At 46.5% G+C, this 17,149-nt stretch overlaps 6 protein-coding genes across 6 annotated transcripts; 3 read left to right on the top strand and 3 right to left on the bottom strand.

The window, feature by feature from the left end:
• The first annotated feature begins 299 nt into the window (after window positions 1-299).
• Window positions 300-2,174, top strand: AGABI2DRAFT_195789 (hypothetical protein). The gene is made up of 12 exons (XM_006456726.1): window positions 300-410; window positions 470-612; window positions 660-785; window positions 836-878; window positions 944-1,058; window positions 1,110-1,189; window positions 1,242-1,257; window positions 1,316-1,377; window positions 1,432-1,535; window positions 1,588-1,652; window positions 1,707-1,995; window positions 2,048-2,174. Exons 1-11 carry the CDS (start codon window positions 344-346, stop codon window positions 1,990-1,992), a joined length of 1,107 nt encoding a protein of 368 aa, XP_006456789.1. The 5' UTR covers window positions 300-343; the 3' UTR covers window positions 1,993-1,995; window positions 2,048-2,174.
• Window positions 2,139-3,713, bottom strand: AGABI2DRAFT_211914 (hypothetical protein; the record flags this gene model as incomplete). Its single annotated transcript, XM_006456725.1, has 11 exons — window positions 2,139-2,289; window positions 2,340-2,422; window positions 2,476-2,559; window positions 2,613-2,645; window positions 2,694-2,844; window positions 2,901-2,996; window positions 3,051-3,103; window positions 3,157-3,368; window positions 3,425-3,464; window positions 3,521-3,616; window positions 3,672-3,713. The coding sequence occupies 11 exons, from the start codon at window positions 3,711-3,713 to the stop codon at window positions 2,139-2,141; spliced, it is 1,041 nt and encodes a 346-aa protein (XP_006456788.1).
• Window positions 3,714-5,041: 1,328 nt separating this feature from the next.
• AGABI2DRAFT_181261 (hypothetical protein) lies at window positions 5,042-8,908 on the bottom strand (the record flags this gene model as incomplete). The annotated part of the gene is made up of 9 exons (XM_006456724.1): window positions 5,042-5,714; window positions 5,765-5,992; window positions 6,044-6,283; window positions 6,335-6,474; window positions 6,528-6,755; window positions 6,810-7,828; window positions 8,047-8,138; window positions 8,192-8,640; window positions 8,699-8,908. 9 exons carry the CDS (start codon window positions 8,906-8,908, stop codon window positions 5,042-5,044), a joined length of 3,279 nt encoding a protein of 1,092 aa, XP_006456787.1.
• A 464-nt stretch (window positions 8,909-9,372) lies between these two features.
• On the top strand, window positions 9,373-10,837 carry AGABI2DRAFT_188608 (hypothetical protein; the record flags this gene model as incomplete). The annotated part of the gene is made up of 4 exons (XM_006456723.1): window positions 9,373-9,670; window positions 9,738-10,197; window positions 10,263-10,439; window positions 10,498-10,837. Coding segments are annotated over 4 exons (1,049 nt in total), but the record flags the coding sequence as incomplete, so codon positions are not given.
• Window positions 10,838-11,925: 1,088 nt separating this feature from the next.
• On the bottom strand, window positions 11,926-12,712 carry NdufB9 (NDUFB9 NADH-ubiquinone oxidoreductase complex I). Its single transcript, XM_006456722.1, has 5 exons — window positions 12,549-12,712; window positions 12,400-12,488; window positions 12,320-12,347; window positions 12,249-12,264; window positions 11,926-12,190 (listed from the first exon to the last, which is right to left on the bottom strand). Exons 1-5 carry the CDS (start codon window positions 12,698-12,700, stop codon window positions 12,140-12,142), a joined length of 336 nt encoding a protein of 111 aa, XP_006456785.1. The 5' UTR covers window positions 12,701-12,712; the 3' UTR covers window positions 11,926-12,139.
• Window positions 12,713-12,945: 233 nt separating this feature from the next.
• On the top strand, window positions 12,946-15,872 carry AGABI2DRAFT_188606 (hypothetical protein; the record flags this gene model as incomplete). Its single annotated transcript, XM_006456721.1, has 6 exons — window positions 12,946-13,033; window positions 13,152-13,291; window positions 13,352-13,652; window positions 13,712-14,001; window positions 14,053-15,264; window positions 15,318-15,872. The coding sequence occupies 6 exons, from the start codon at window positions 12,946-12,948 to the stop codon at window positions 15,870-15,872; spliced, it is 2,586 nt and encodes an 861-aa protein (XP_006456784.1).
• Between the last annotated feature and the right edge of the window lie 1,277 nt (window positions 15,873-17,149).

Here is a 17,149-nt window from a genome sequence, read left to right as displayed (position 1 = left end):
CTTTGCTCAGCATTCAACCCAAACTTCCAACTCTTTTGCGCTCGATGGAGGCTTGACTTCGATGATAATGTTTTAACTCGGACGCTCAGTCGGAATCCGTGATTTGCCGGCAGAAGCGGGCAGTCGTGTAATCGCGCCTTTTGGAAGCACTATTTTCGGCTGCCTGTCCAATGCTAAAAACTGCGCTAGCTTCTCGTGGATACTGCGATACTATTGGAGGTCTGAGAGGAGCAGGTCACCTACTTAGCTTAACATGACTAACTCTTTTCCCATACCAATTTTGAGGCTCCAATGGAAATGCTTTTAAAAGGCTTTCCGAAGGAGTGGCTGAATTCAGCTCGCCATGACTATCATAACCCAGCCTCCCGTGGTTCCCCACTTCGTGCAGGCTGAGACAACAAAGGAAAACTGTATGCTCAATATCATTCTTCTCGCTCTGACCTAACGCTAAGATCAATCTTTGATCAAGTGGACTGGGCTGATCTTGACGCAGTCGATTTGTCCAAAGCCAAGACACACGAAGGCCGTAAGGGGCTGGTCAAGCAGGTCCATGATGCTATGAAGAACGATGGTTTTCTCTTTGTCACCAATCATAGTGTCACTCCCCAGCAGGTCTGTTCCTATGTTAAGCCTCCATATGAAAGCCATAACGTTCCCAGATGTCTAGAATGTTTGATCTTTCCAACTACGCTGTTGATAATGTCAGCGACGAGGAGAAACAGAAGTATGTTGGGAATATGAGGGAAAACGGAACCTATCGTGGATACAAGCCCCGCAAGTTCTGGGTCAGTGGCGTCAATGCTCTCAAGCTTGGACGAGACTCATCATTTACTAGCACATTGCTGGGGGTGTTCGCGATCAAATTGAACAATACAACAGTATGTACTTATTTTCTGTGCATTGAGGAACAGATTATTTAACTTTAACTATAATCAACTCACAGTGAACTTTCGAGAAATTAAGGATGGAACCCACCCAGAACCTCTTAGGCCGTTCCTATCTGAAATCGACGATTTCTCGGATCAAATCCACTCTGATATAATTAACACAATTCTTCGGTACGTTGTGTTCTTTTGGAGAGTTGTTCTGTTTACTGATGAGAACACCAGCCTCATCGCAATGAGCTTGGAGCTAGATGAAGATTACTTCATCCAAATGCATGATCGTTCTGCGAACGCAGAAACATTCCGTGAGCCCTACCTACTCTATGATTAGTTTCCCAGCTAATACATGTGATTTAGTCCGGTTTGTGAATTAGTGAGCGACATTTCTTCTAAATTACTTTATCCACAGCGGAATTTAATGTACTGGGCAGTTTCCCTCATCCAGAAGAAGAAGAGAATAAATCCGGCGGAGTCTGGTTGAAAGGACATACTGGTGTGCAAATTCAAGCCCTAGCATGAGATATCTGGATTGACCCGGCATATGCAGACTTTATGACGCTAACGTTGCTATTCAGCCAGCCAGTAGCATCCCTCCAGATAATGACTAAAGATGGGCAATGGAAGTGGGTCAAGCACGTTGAGAATGGAGTTGTAAGGAAGATCGTTTCTTTCACCTTTGAATACTACGCTAATCATAATGCAGCTTGTCAATATTGGAGAGGCAATTGAATTCCTGACAGGAGGCTACTACAAGCCGACAATCCATAGGTATGATATTCAATGATACTTAATGGCATTGTATATCCATCTCAATCACAATAGAGTGCGCCAGCCACCTCTGGACCAACAAAACAAGACTAGAGTTGGACTCTTATATTTCTGTAGTGCTCATGACGATGTCGTACTCAGGCCCATCGCAGAGAGCCCTGTCGTGCAGAAGGGAGGCGACTCTGAGTCTCGCTTGTTAGACGACAAATTTCCAACTGCGGGTGAATACGGAAAAGCCAGGGTCATGGCTTATGGTGGCACGCAAGCGCTCAAACAAGATGTTCAGAAAGGAATTGATGAAGAAGTTGTGGCCGGTGTTTTACTTCGGCATTATAATTAAAGAGTACGAGAGGTGTTCTTAATGCTGTTGTTTTGTATTCATCGGATTTTCCAAGAAATTGCTACTATTACTACAGAATTTTATTCAGCTGAATCAGTATTTGTTTACGACGTTCATATTTCTAAGCCGATAGAACATAAAACAGGTTACGCCACTTTGATCACGACCTTTCCTACATGTTTCTGTGACTCAAGGTAAGCATATGCTTCCCGAGCTTCCTCAAACGAGAAAACTTTGGAGATTACTGGTCTGGTCTTAGTAGGGTTAGCTAAAATGAGGCGGTTCATGTCCTTGAATCTGTAGCGACTGATAAACATCTGAGCTTTATGTCAAGTTGCTCCACTTACTGGGCCACAGAACCAACCACGAGCCCGCGCAGAGTGATGGCCCTATAAATGGTTGGAGTAATAGGGTTAAAATTGCTTTTGTCCTTTGGCGTAACCTGAGTGAGAATGAGAACATCTTCTGGACCGGCGAACTGACCTCGGAGACAGCACCAATTATATGCAAATGGCCGGCGACACGAACCGCATTCAGGCTTCTCGGAAGAGTACCAAAACCGCCCACCTATGATTTATAATCGTTATTTTTAGATAAGTTCGAGCAACGGGAGAACGAACTTCGAGGATATGATCAACACCAACTCCATTTGTCTACCACCCTTTAGTAAAACGACGAGCATGTGGAGGGGTGCAACATACCAATTTCAGGACCTCCTTATCCCAGTCTGGATTTTTTTTATAATTGATAAGGTGGGTAGCGCCAAGGTCAGCAGCAATTTGCAGTTTCTCGTCCGACGAGGAGGTGGCAATGACGGTAGCTCCCACTGCTACCGCAAATTGAAGACCGAAACTGGATAGTTATCTGTTAGGAAGATACAACATGAAACAATGAGTGTAGCTACACACATCGAGACACCTCCGGTTCCGAGAACCAGGACAGTATCACCAGCCTTGATGGGCACGGGTCCATTCAAGGCGTTGTATGCAGTCACAGCAGCGCATCTGAAATTAATAGGACTCAATAATTCATTCTCAGTTTGCATCGTCTTCACTCACGGGAGTGTAGATGCCTCTTCGTAACTGAAGTGTTCCGGAAATTTGACGAGTGACTGGATATATCTGGTCAACAAAGGCACCTCGTTAATCTGAAGTCGATACGTACGTGCGCAGGAAATGTGCGATATTGTGTTAGAACTCCGTGTGATTGCCCACCCAGCGAGCTCTCGATTATAGCCGAGGTTGGGTCTCCATAAAGATGGTCCACAGAGAAATTGGCACAGACGCGGTCGCCGACTTTGAAATCTAGGACACCTTCACCAAGAGCTAGGACCTCACCAGCCATGTCAGAGCATGGAACAAGTCCTTCAGAAATAACTCTAGATAGAAGTGTTCCCAACCTAACCAAATCATCGTAAAACATGTAGGCTTACTTGCGGCGTAGAAACCCTGGGCTATTAACAGATCGCGATACTGCAATGGGAGGAGACTCATGATTGAGGTATACTGGCTGGTCTCACAATGCCTACCTGAAGTGAGACCGCATGTACTTTGACAAGCACTTCATGAGGCTTGGGACGGTTAACTGGTTTCTCCCTGAGCTCAAGGTCGAGGTAAGAGCCAAGCTGATGACAATCATAATGCTCAGTAATGGAAGTTTCAGGACGATTTCAGACGTACTTTTGGGAGCTGATATTGACGAGTAACTGTGGGTAAGGACATGATCGTTTTTTAGTCTGAGTCGCTCCTCACACATTATATAGGCCGTGTTCATGCAGCGGACCTTGGCGACGGACAAATTATGATGCAGTGATCACCGTAATGGCGTTCACACACCAGCCCCGAATCTGGAGAGGGGGTCAATGTTACGGCCATGTTCATGCGGTAGATCTTGGCGAAATTTTGATACAATATTCACCATAACGGGGTTCGCATACCAGTCCCCGACTCAGGAGAGTCTGGAGAGAATGCTACTCGATGTGATCGATGATTTCGGCCCGATGCCGATGTATGTGGCTGGAAGAGAAATTTAATTTTAATGAGAAGATCTCGGTTCACCTACATCTTGGCATTCCACTCGCGAGCTCGGTTTCGGTTAGACGACGCAAAATAACCGTTTGTAGGATCCTATTGGTAGCTCTAAATTTATCTTTACTAATCAATGGGCAGAAAATGACTAATTACTTGGTAATGCTTTAAGTTAGTTTAGTCATGTTTCCATAAATGAATTAAGATGGTGGGAAATATTTGAAAACTGTGAGAAAGTCATAAACATATGCCATGTTGTTCTATCTGATTAAATAAGATCATCGTAATTTGTTGTTCTTGGTCCAATACATACTCAACCCTAGAGCCATCCAATCATAATTATGATTAATGTACTTAGCAGGTTAAGCGGCCGTTAAGCAAGCCGCAGGCTGGGTAAAAGCGCCATTGGTGGGGCATTGGTTGGGGGACATTGATTGTGTTAACTTGGAAATTGGAAAAGTGTTCGTGAAGGACCTCTTCTCGTCTTGCAGAGTCTATGGCCGAAGCGTTGGGCGCCGATATCAATCTCCTCAAAAAAATTTTTGCGAAGGGATTCCACACATCCAGAGAAAAAAAGAGGGATTTCTTTGATTGGAAGAAGACTCAAAAGTTAAGAAAATGATAAGCGGTCTAATTTCGAATGACTGAGGCGGGTCACATTTTCTCTTGGACCACAAAACATTTCATGCGCGATCGGCTCCATGTATTTAGTTCCGTGGCACTGATATGATTAATCTTTAGAGTAGCATCGCCATACTATGCCCCTCCAAGAAGAATGAGCGCTTTACGCACACTTCTCAGCCACGGCCTCTTTTCTTCAACAGTGAAATTCGCAAAGGGCCCCTATGATACCCTGAGAACGATTCTACCAGCAAGAGCGGAGTGGGAATAGCTGCTGCGCCGTTGCACGAATGTTACATGCGGATGAGTTCATATAACCGTATTTTCGTGGTATGTATCCTGAGGCTCATAGTCGACCAAAGCCAGCTGTTTATCGCCCAGGGATGGAACTGTCCAGGCGGTCATAAGAAAGGTATCTTCTTCATCTCTGTCGCAGCCAACAAATCTTCATCCATTGTCAGATCCTCATCCATCTCTCCTTCCTCGTGTTCATATTCTCCTTCACTTTCCTTATCGTCTTCGTCTTCGTCCTCCTCATCCTCTCCTTGATCATCATCAAATGTGAATTGCATATCATCTAAGCTCCCAGGCATACTGCTCATGCTCCTTCTCCTGGGCCTCCGTCCATCCCGAGGTACATCGTCATCACTTTCGGAATCCGATTCCGCTGCATGTGACGAGGTAGATGATGGGCTCACGCTACGTCTCAACCCACTGACTAGCCTTTCGAAAGAGGACATTTGCCGTAACTCGTTTTCGCGTTCCGGGTCATTAATCAGGCCGGCATTATTACCGCCTTGAGAAGAGTTGACATTATTAGCGAGTTCATTCGGAGGACTACTGAGGCTGTTGGCACGAGAGCCACCAATGAGCCTAAAATTCCGTATTTTGGCAAGTGTACTCTGGTTTGAGGTTTCCGAAAGGGCACTGAGTGTTGGCGAGGGTGGCGCTAAGTCGGGAGGTGGGTAGTCTGGTACGGGTGTTTTCCAGTAAGTGAGATCCGTGTATTCGGGTGCCCATTTCTTATTAATTGGAGGAAACATTTGATCAACAAGGTCGGTCATGTGGATGTATCTTGGGGGCAGGTTTAACAGCAGATACTCAAAGGGAACGGATAGACGTACGATGATTCGTACCCAGCTAACTCCAATAACTCCATCTTCACTACACCCGTCGAATCGATCGTGAAGATTCTTGCGCTCGGAACATTGACACTCCGGTAGGACAATGCATCCGTAATCCTATTCCCAAAACCAGCATAAAAAGGATTCTTCGAGTGCTCGCCAAACAGTCTTTGTATATCACGCAAACATGCCATCTTGAAAACCTCTGGTTTACGCATAATCACCTCCCTGCATTCTATCGATTAGTCGCTACTTAGATAGATGAGGAGGTGTACGCACCTATGCAGTGAAGCTATAAGTCGGTCGGGACTCATGATTACAGGCCCTTCGGGAAGCTGATAATCGTCCTGCTTAATGCCCTTCAGATAACCTCTTGTCGCGTCCGCCTGTCCAATAGCACGAGAAGTGAGGTACATGATCTTGTACCCATTTTTGACAATATCAGTGTATAGTTTTGCTACACCAACGTGTGTCCAATCGCGCCCGATCATGGCGAATACATGTCCTAGACCATCCGATCTACAGGGGTGTTAGTACATAGATCCGATCAGGAGCGGTAAGAAAGCTTACTTGGTTATTGTACCATCAATGTCTGAAACGACGACGTGGTCCATGTAGTCCCAGACGAATATGCGGGAAGTACATGCGATTACACCGGAAGATATTGAAAACGTTATCATATTTGCTCCAGGCTTGAGATCTAGCGCTTTCTAGAGATGCTTTTCAGTAGGTTTCAGGTGATAGATATACAGAAAGCACGTACGAGCTGATCTGACGTCAACCTTAGAGTCTTCACAAATTTCCTTGAAGGCTGTGGCTGCTCTTCAGCGGCAGGCGTAGGACTAGCTTGTGCAGCCTCTTCATTCAACGTGAGATCACTCGGTGTAGAAGGGAACGCAGAGTCAGCTTCCGGATCCTCCAAAACCCTCTGCTGAGACAATTTCTTAAGTGATGCCTTGTCCAACATGAATGTCTGCGCCTTCGCTGTTCCCTATACATCAGAAGATCAGCGTTAAATCGAAAAACAGATGAAGAAAATACGCACAGGTAAGGGCTCCGTAGCGGCAGGTCTCAGAACTGGCCGTTCCGCAAGAGCTACAGGCGCAACGTCCATTGTGTTGCGTTGCCTATTCCGACTCCACCATTGAACCCAGGACAAAGAACCAGGTTTCTTGTCCGCCCCAGTCCCTAAGTCCTCAGCCTCTGCAGCCGCCTTTTGTTCTGGTGTTGGAGGCTCGGATTTAGATTTCGAATGACGCGTTGTATCAACCGGCGTTTCATTCTCTCCTTTCCTTGATCTACTATTCAATGTGTTCGTCCGCCATGACGCCAACGCTTCAAACAATAAAGGGTTGTCATACAAGGAAATAAAATGGCCATCCACCCATTTTACCACGAGCGCCGGGTTTCTGTAAATACTATCGTCCCGCATGAATTCAGAGAAAGTAATTTTTCCTTCTTCGAATCGCCGGGCGAATTCATCGCCACTGGGACTTTGTGACAATTCGATGACGCCTTCCTCGCTCCGATTCCCATTGAAGTACGATTCTGGTCCCGGAACCAGGCTTAACTGGAAGTCTAATGTTCTACGGTTGATGGTCAAAAGAAGGGCAGTATCCTCCTCGTTTTTGGCAGAGATTGTTACATATGCACCGGCCAGCATGTCTTCGTCTTCGTTCTCCTTATTCTTCCGACTTTCGAACCTCCCACCTTTCCCGAATATCGTCCTCACGGGAGAAGGAGTCGGAAATGCTCCCCATTCCCAAGAGTATTCCTGTATTCTGGATGGAGATGTGGGCGGGTGAAAATCAATCTTCAACCCATGAGTGAATTTGGGCTCCGAGATTGTTGGTGTATCCTGGTCACTGTCAAATAAAAACTCTGAGTCTGTCGGTGGTCGTAAGTGGTCGTCTAGTTCAGGAGGTGGCTCGGAGGTGGCACGTAATCTGCGATGCTTTGAGGATGGATATGGCTCGTCTTCGAAATCGGGTTCGGCGTCAGAGCTATTGGTAGAATGAATCGCGGTCTGGGCTTCTCTCAGAGCGGCTGATATTCGTGGAGGAGCTATCATCACGAAACCATTTTAGCATCGTCGAATACAGGAACGGATAGATAGTATCATACTCTTAAGCGAAGGGAATTGGAACTTTGCTGGACTTGATGGATGAACTGTCTGATCAGACAATTCTCTTGCATGTGTATTATAACCCTGCGAGTCTAATGCCACATCTAAGACAAAATTGAGTGATTTGGGGAACGAATAGTGCCAAAGAAACGCTTACCGTGATGATACTCCACTTCAGGTGCCCTAGCATTTGATTCGAGATCTTGGACAATTTCATCTGTTCTCCTAAATATCTTCTTTAGTGACGGGCTACAGGACGATTAGGGTGAGAGAATCAAGAGTCAAGTTAATAGCTGACTGACTGTCGTTGAAGAGTACTCTGAGAAGCGGAATGTCGAAGGAAGGAGGGTTGGTGGAATCGCTGTGCCGGTGTAACGTTGGCATCATGAGGAGAACCCTCTACCTGTTTGGGAAGCCGGATGTTACTGCTACTAGTGTTTAGATCCAAGAATTCTGGTTCTTGAGAGTCGTCGTGTACCTCCTGCTCTAATTCCACTTCCGGAAGAGGTTTCGGAGCTTCCTCGGATGCACTTGCATCACTAGGAGGGTGATCTATGTTCCCCAAATGACCCACCGGAGCGTCTAGCTGAGCATCAGAGGCATCTTCTTCAGGCATCGTGGGCTGGATAATGGGTGAGGTGATAAGATCTGGAGGAACCTCTTCATCTGTTTCGAAGACAAAGAAGGCCTCGCCCGCGTCTCCGATCTTCATGTAATAGGGTATAGGCTGGCCATTGACAGATATGGTCACCTTGTAGGCATACATGGTCAACATATAATCAGGAGGGAATGCGGGAAAGCTTGCTCACCTTCTTGTCACTTGGTCTCAGCACCTGCCACTTGCCGAACCGAACATGAAAGGGCGAACACGCTAGTTCTGTATCTCCAGCAGCGCCGGGTCCTTGGATAACAATAACGTCGATAGCACCAGTAAGAGTAGATGGGTTGATTGGCGGTAATTCTTTGTAGTATTGGTAGGGTGCGCTGATTGCATTCACCGCGCCACGAAGGTAGTTCATGGGTCAAGACGAGAGCAGTCAATAAATGAACTAGATCCCCCAAATGAGTGCTCCGCGTCCACACACGCAAATACGTACATAGCCACATCTCCAACTCGTCAGGCTCGGCCAGTAAATCCGTCTCTGTCCGGCTGCCTGGATTCCGGAGACATGTTCTAGGTATGAGTCATATGTGACCTCAGTTTCATCAATCATGAGCCTAAAATATTTGCTAGTTGGTATTCTGACACATGGAAATATACAGAATCGTCATCTTTACCGCCTCTAACATATACCGGTATATCGGCCCATTTGCTCATACAAACGCACTTATTATCATGATCATGATCAACCTGATGGCGTTCAAAATCCTGGGACTCCTGTTGAGTGAACAACATTCGCACTCTCCCATTGATTTGACATCAAATTCTCACGCCTGATCTCCCTCCAAAAAAAACCTAAATCGAGTACCGAAAGCAATACGGCAATGTCGACTGTCCTCCTCTCCAAGGCTGAAAAGTCCTACATAACAGCAGGCCTCAAGCAGAATCCACCGCAGCGAGCCGATGGTCGTCATCTTACAGACTTTAGACTAATTTCTTTAGAGACTGGTATAGCAGATCTTGCAAACGGGTCCTCTCGTATTTCTATCGGAAGAAATGTGAATGACAATGGTGGTGGAACGGAGATTTTTGCAGCTACGAAACTAGAGGTCGAATCTATCTCAGTGGCTGAAACAAGTGAGGGACAAGAGGGTGGCCGACTTGCAATCAACGTCTCCTGGTAGGTACGCCAATCCTCGACAGGATTTCCCTCCAGGGTTTGGTGTTGATTCGTCTCTTCGTTGAAGTTCACCTGCGGCGTATCCGCATCTGACACAGATCGCTTTGGAAGATTACCAGCACGACCTTACGGCTATCCTTCATGCAACCCTTTCACACTCTTCTCTACATCCAAATAATCTTTCAATTATCCCTGGCAAAAAGTCATGGCTTCTGCACCTGGACCTTTTGATTCTATCAGATGCTGGAAACATACACGATGCATTGTTTCTTGCGGCTCGCGCTGCTCTTTGGGACACGAAAGTCCCGAAGACGCGCAGCGTCGAATACAAAGCGCCTAAGAGCAATATCTCTGGTTCTGGCGCAAACGAAGCCAGTGACATGGATGTAGATACGGCTGCCACCAGTGGGTTTAGTACCCGCACTCATCTCACGCATGCAACAGATTTTGAGTTACCTGACTACTGGGATGAGGGCGAAGTCCTTAATGGCAGGGATCGTTGGCCTGTGTGTGTCACGCTCAACCTGGTGAGTACCGATGCCCTCTTCTAATCGCAAGACATTCACCAATCTATTCCCTTCAACGCTGCAAGGTGCCTCCAATACATTTCCTTGATGCAACCCCGCAAGAAGAAGCCGCCGTTCCGCGACGGCTATTGCTTATGTTCTCTTTCCCCCCGTCTTCATCCTCGCATGAACCAACTTTGCAAGCTATGAGGACGTTGGGAACTGGCGAACTCTCACTTGCACAAATAAAAGATCTCGTCCAGGTACGCAGGTTGTCTTCTTGGGTTGACCGAGGTATTGATACACCTCCCTCAAATATAGATTGGTCAAAAGCACGCATTGGACCTCTACACAGCGCTAAACGTCAAGCTGAAGGATGAAGATGTTAGACGGACATTGAAAGCACAAGAGAGGTTTGCATCTGCCCGACGATAAAAAATTTTGCTCGTAGGAAGATGATATGTGATTGATTGCATGCCTTCCGACAATGACATCGACATCATCAGTCATTTCAAACCATGTGTCGTTCCGGCTTCGCTGGAATGCTTCATGTTTCCTCTACATGCCCACTTCATGATGATGACGGCGTCTGTCGAGCTACATGAAGTCAACGAGTCGGTCAGTTAGATTACGTTAATAAACATTCACAATTTCACAAGTGGTCGAAAGTGCCTTGGTTTTGGACATTAGTTACATTATAACGGACAGATCTCCAGCTGATCCAACTGTATTTTAAAAACTCTATTCATTTGAGTTATATGGGCGAGCAAGGCGCCTTTGCGCCATTCGAAGAAAACAACCCGTCTAAGCCTCTGATGAATCTTGCAGATTCATCTCTGGTATCAATAAAAACGCCAGAAGGCGCTATTCTTCCTGGCGCTGAGTATCTTTTACCAATTGCACAGCCAAGGGTTTGTGGTCATTCGAAAAATGCCCTATAGTAGATGAACAGAAGTGAACAAAGGCTATGACCAGAGGGCAGAGTCTCCAGATCAAGTATCAAGGTAATTGACGTATGGGATTGATTCGAACCACGGATATAGGTTCAACGTTCAACGATGACATGAGCTTGGTATAAATATGACCGCAAAATAAGGGAGCTCACAAAAGCTGCGAATTTTGCGCCGCCGATGCTATTGCGCTATCATAGGGCATCGCCAAGTGTATTGGAAAATAGCTTCGTCTCAGATCTCATAAACGGCCCAAAGAAAAATATATGGACCACTCTTCACGGGTGCTTAATTGATGACATCTACGATGAGTTGGACGAGTTTCATATGTAATAGCCAGGTAAATGCCAGGGTCCTCAAGGGGACTTCACTTCAGTTCTTACAGCCATCTCACTATCTCATAGTCAGTCAGCTTTCTCAATTGCCACTTCCGCCAATGGAGCCTTGGTTGGTACCAATATGTGCGCGTCTGTGTGATCGTTTTCACTAGTGCAGTCAACAAATATGTTACTGAAGGGTGCACATATATCCAGATCAACCAACGGGTGAAGACTCAAAGACCAAGTTGAGCGTATCGCGTCAACTTCCGAAGTCTGGAGTCGATATCAAAAGGGATATGCAGGGCAGGAATTCACCAGAGTTTATGATGAAGGATGCAAAGGAGACGCAGGAAAGAATTAACGTAAGTAGGGTCAGGCAACCATCTTTGTGGTCGATCTTTGACATGAGTAGATGTTGACCATCGATGCGGTTTCCGTGTCTGAAGTCCAGAACAGAGGATGCGTATCCGAGTACATGGGGTTCTTGAGGGGATTATATAGACCTGACGACACTCTCTAGTATAGATATTTTTCCCGCAGGCTGAGAGAAACATCGAGCAATAGAGAGAGAATTTCAGGATTTGTCTTGAGCAAGCGGTAGGCAGAGAGCGAACAGAATGTCTATCTGAGCATCAAATCCATCTATTTGCAACCGGCCATTGGATGTAAATGGAAGTATCACTATACACCGTTCTAATGGTGGTCTGCGTTTGCTTCGTGATCGTAAGGAGGCCGTACATCGGGCTAACAAAAGCCCACGTGAATACATGGACACCGCTGAGGAAGACAGGGCAACACGTACGGGAGTATTACGTTCCCTGGCCACACAAGTTAGCATACACTTGATTAAGAATCGGGTAGGTGGATACACACCATTTTGTACCACCAGGGAAGGAAGGAGCTGTGGGTAGGTATGAGAGGAGTGTATCTAGGAGACGGGATGTTGAACTGACCAATGTATGGGTCAGGATGCCGCCTTGCAACCAAATCCCTTTCTGCTCTTTCCAGAATTTCAGCCAACGCACGAGGGTCAGTTACATCACTGCATATATGCATCATAAGTATCGTCCGGACAGAAGGGGGTTCGAATTCGCGACAGTACCGGTTCTTCTCGAATTCCGCCCGAATCAGCATCGCCTGCTCTCGCCATAAGGGCCTGTTGATACACCAGTCAAGCGAGTTTGTGAGGTATCGCTTGTAGAGTGATTTAACATAGATTCTGTGAGCTGAAGAGAAAGCGGTGTTGGCAGACATGGCGTTTCCCGGAGAGCTGCCTCAGAGCCAATGGAGAGTACATATTATGTAAGCGACCCTGCATGGATGGCCATTTCAACTTCCATGGACCAGTGTATAGTCAAGTCACCGTGTGCTGATAACGTATATTATAATAACTAGTATGGGACCTGCATGTTAGAGCTCAGGACTGAAATGACCGAATTATTCTTGTTCCCAATATTTTCAAGGCCATTCTTGGTGTTTCTAACTCATGTGCTTACATAATGATATCAAAAAATATGGGACCGAATCGCGACTTTGGGAGAGTCATTAGCGACTATGGATCCCCATTCACGATTCAATCAGTTCAACGTACGCGGCCCAAAGTCTGGCCCTCCACCGGTCTCCCGTTTTGCTTCGGATATGTTGAATAAACCGGTCCTTGAAACCTTTTCGTCGTCGACATCGTCTACCCATCACAAGAAATCAGGATCTAGACCTTCTGGGTCACCTTCCACCCTCTTGGTCCGGAGACCCATTGCTACAAATTCTCGTATCAAGCAGAATGAAAACTACCGCAAGGATATGTATCTTGCCTTTGTTAACAATGCTCTCCAACAAAAACTGAATGTGCGAATTCATCTGGGATCCACATCTATTCTATCTTTTAACTCCTCGCATTTATAACAGGGAATTTCCGAGCCATTCAATGAACTCGTCAGTCAGTTCAATCCTAGACGTCGTACCACAGAAACATCGTCGCTCGAAACATCAACTTCTTTGCGGACATGGATCCTGGCACTCACACATGTCGTTTCTCGTTTGGAGCGAACGCACTCGAGTCTTGTTGAAGCCGTCATCAACACACCGTGGACAACCTTGGACTCAGCGACGGTCAAATCTTACATTATTTTCATTGGAATGTTACTCTCCGCCAGACCAGAATATCTATCTCTAGTTCTTAGTAGAGTTGCCCAAGGATTTACTTATCGTTAGTCGTTTCCCGCCTTATATTTTATGCACAAGGTGCACAGCTGACATGTGATGCAGAATCTGGGATACAGACATTATCTCAAGCTTTTCCAGAGAGTTCTTCATCCCCTATCACTCGTCGAGTGATTTACGACCGACTACACTACCTTCTACAGCATCTGTTATCCCTGATACCAACTCTTCCATCCACCCTACAGCCTCTCCTCGCTCAGAATTTCCCTCACAAGAGACAAAATCAACTGACGCAGTCAACGTACATTCGCAACCTTCTCAGAATATCCTCATATTGCCCCGAACTATCGGAAAGAATATTGGCTACAATCGTGGATAGGGCACTTCAAATTGATGTGAGTTTAAATGCCCCTTCAGAAGAGGTTTTGTTGATTGTATGGAATTAGGTAGAGATCCAGGTTGAGATTGAAGAACTTGAAGAGGAAGAAACACTCGAAGAACAACCACTCTTTGAGCTTGACCCTTTTGATGTCGTTGTGGGTCAGGAGGGCCCCGAAACTTCCGACCTATCTGATATAGATGATTCGGATGAAGACGTTGGGGACGATTTCAGTGACTTGTCCTCCGAGGCTGGTCTGGAGGAAGAACTTGCTCCTGAGGTACTGACAAACATGAGGCACATACAAGAAATGGTTCAGAAACTTGATTCCATTCTAACACTCGTATTTGACCACTTCAAACGGACTTCTGCTTTTCCGCCGAACAATTCAGCAGGTAGCGGTCGAATGACAGCCTATAACGCGTCACGGCCGCCCTCGCCGCCAGAGTTGCTAACCCTTCCCCCACTACCGTCGTTCTCCGATTGTGCTGTAACGTCTCCCTTAATGCCGACTTCTACGCCTCCGTTCCTAAACGGAAGGACTGAATTCGCATCTACACCTGAACCATCAACCTTTCCTCCCCCCTCGACTTCAAGTTCACAAAAGCATGACCCCATGAGCATCATGCGAATTCAGTTCAATGCTCTCCTTTCGATTTTTGACCGAGTCATATTGCGGACCTTCAAATCACGTTACACCCAATTCCTGATATTCTGGTACACTTCTCTCGATCCAGAATTCGCAGATATATTTCAAGGGATGCTCGTTGAGCGTGCTTTGTTAGGTACATCTGCTACAACTACCCAGCTCCAAAGCGAGTTCCAAGAGGGCGAAGGTGGCCCTAGCAATGACGCCTCAGGGGCGCATGGGAGCACAGTTGCCCGCGCCGCCGCCGCATCATACATTGGGTCGTTTGTCAGTCGTGCCTTATTTGTAGATGGTGAAAGCACGAGGAGAGTCGTGGCACTTCTTTGTGAGTTTCTGATGGCCCATCTAGATGATGTAGAGGAGTCAATGCGGACCCAAACTTCTGCTTTGAATATCGGCGGGCCCCAGCATACGGTATTTTATGCTGTGTCGCAAGCTGTGTTTTTAATTTTTTGCTTCCGGTGGAGGGATCTATTAGACCTGGAAGAGGAGGACGGAGAATTCAATGTTGTCGGTGCTGCCACGGACCTGAGACAAAACGAAGGCACCCGTGGGGAGAGACCTAGAAAATGGATGCCCGAATTGGCTATATTGCAAAGAGTAGTGAACAGTGTTCTAAACCCACTCAGGGTAGGTACCTGCTGATACCGCAGATCTCTTTCGATTGACCACATGCTTACTAGGTTTGTTCATCAAACGTTGTCATGCAATTTGCTCGCGTGGCGCAAGCGACGGATTTTATCTACTGTTACACCATTCTAGAATCCAACAAACGTCTTGAATATGCTTCGACTCCCAGAGACCCGAGCGCGACGTCATTAGCAATCAATCAACCTGCCGAACCTCAATCGAGAACACCTCTCGCGCTGAAAATATTTGAACCGGGTTCCGTCATAGCTGAGCTGAACACCTTTTTCCCATTTGATCCCTATCGCCTTCCTCGCTCCTCATTGGTCATTAAAGACGTGTATAGAGAGTGGTCGAGCGTGGCTATCGAAAGTGAATCGGACGATGAAGAGGAATCTGAGGAAGAGAGGACAGAAAAGGCTGGGTTTGAAGTGAGTGGATCGGGTTCATCACCTGAAGATAGAAAATACCTCGTGATTCCGCGGAGAGAGGACGGCGATGATGCTGCGGGCGGGCTTGGGCAGAGTCTAGAGCAAATGAGTATTAGTCCAAGATACCGAAGTGTGACGAATGCCTCCGTCGTGTCTTCTTCGATGGAGCCCATCGGATAAATTTGTGTCCTCGGATAGTACGAATTGAAGAACGTAACCTCGATGTATTGTCTACGCGTTGCCTTGTCAGCGTGAGATCCCGATGTGATACTTCCAAGGTGCTCAATGTTCTCATGCAAGAATACGGGTTGGATCGAAGTACAAGGCTTTACGAGACTACAGGCGGACTGGAAGCCTGCTCTGGACGGATCGGCGAACGAACTGAATTATAGATCAAATGTCAGACAATAGTGTTGTCAGGCAATATTGAACTCCACCGTATGTGGGTTCCGAATAAATTTATGCGACAAACGAAATGCTCAAACTATGACAAAGGTGATTAGCTAGTAATCCCGAGAGATCAGAATTTTCCATCACGATCGATGAAGGGGTTCGCGCTTCTCAGAGTAATATTTTGATATTTTTCATGGAAACATACGTGGTATAACCAAATACAGCACGTACCTTAACCGGCCAGGGGTCATTCGCCCGAACTCACGCCCTGGTTGAAGTCAGCCGGCCAGTAGCCTTGGTGCCGGATCCTTTCTTCCTTTAAAAAAAATTGTAAGTAATCGTGTGAATCGTGTGTACGACTGTGGGGGGATTTCACTCTGGTTGGAGCACGCGACTATCTCAAGGAGTACTCAATAAAAATTTCAATGGCATCAACGGGGGCCCAGGCTTGAAGCCGAAGGTTGAAGGTCCGCCGGCTGCTAGGTACCACGGCTGCTGTGAAGGAGTAGTCGCGTTCCGATTTTCGGAGTCATTACCTCGTCGGATGGGCGCCCCGAGGCCCGAGACTCAGGTTGACCCTCAAGATGGCTGATAGTGAACCTCGAACGTTCTCAAGGGCTTTTGCAGTGTTTATTGTCCAGCGCTGTGGCCTGTGGCGCGGTGTTCTATTTCTGGACGGTTGAGAACATCAATTCATTGAATCTTCGGCGCTCATCATATGACTGGCCAAAACTGTCCACGATATTCTTCACTTTATTATAATTTATTCCCCTTTTTCGGCGGAATCATTGGCCCATCAACTGTTAATTTTATTATTCAGGTTTGTTGCAAAATACATATACGCCCATCTCCACGCGTGGCAATTTTGGCTCAGGTTGGTCTTCTGATTACGCAAGTACTGATATTCCCACTCTCTTGATGTTCAGCCCAATGTCGCAAAGCAGACAGTCCAGGTACGATTATGCAAGAGTGGTGGGTCAATGTGACAACTACGATAGTCCCGCACTAATTCGAACAAGAGCGACTACTTAATACCTCGAAACCATAACCCTCTCACAGTCAAG

The sequence above is a fragment of the Agaricus bisporus genome (genome assembly GCF_000300575.1).
Source record: "Agaricus bisporus var. bisporus H97 unplaced genomic scaffold AGABI2scaffold_14, whole genome shotgun sequence".
Classification (NCBI taxonomy): domain Eukaryota; kingdom Fungi; phylum Basidiomycota; class Agaricomycetes; order Agaricales; family Agaricaceae; genus Agaricus; species Agaricus bisporus.
This window is presented reverse-complemented; position numbering and strand designations above follow the sequence as displayed.

Bases quoted from the DNA above. Each gene is read 5' to 3' on its own strand.
- NdufB9 (XM_006456722.1), bottom strand. From the start codon at position 12,700: ATGTCTGCCAACACCGCTTTCTCTTCAGCTCACAGAATCTATGTTAAA. The intron at 12,489-12,548 runs GTACTGTCGCGA...GCATATATGCAG, and splicing joins GCGGAATTCGAGAAGAACCG to TGATGTAACTGACCCTCGTG. The intron at 12,348-12,399 runs GTCAGTTCAACA...ACCTACCCACAG, and splicing joins GCATCCTGACCCATACATTG to CTCCTTCCTTCCCTGGTGGT.
- AGABI2DRAFT_195789 (XM_006456726.1), top strand. From the start codon at position 344: ATGACTATCATAACCCAGCCTCCCGTGGTTCCCCACTTCGTGCAGGCT. The intron at 411-469 runs GTATGCTCAATA...TCTTTGATCAAG, and splicing joins TGAGACAACAAAGGAAAACT to TGGACTGGGCTGATCTTGAC. The intron at 613-659 runs GTCTGTTCCTAT...TAACGTTCCCAG, and splicing joins ATAGTGTCACTCCCCAGCAG to ATGTCTAGAATGTTTGATCT.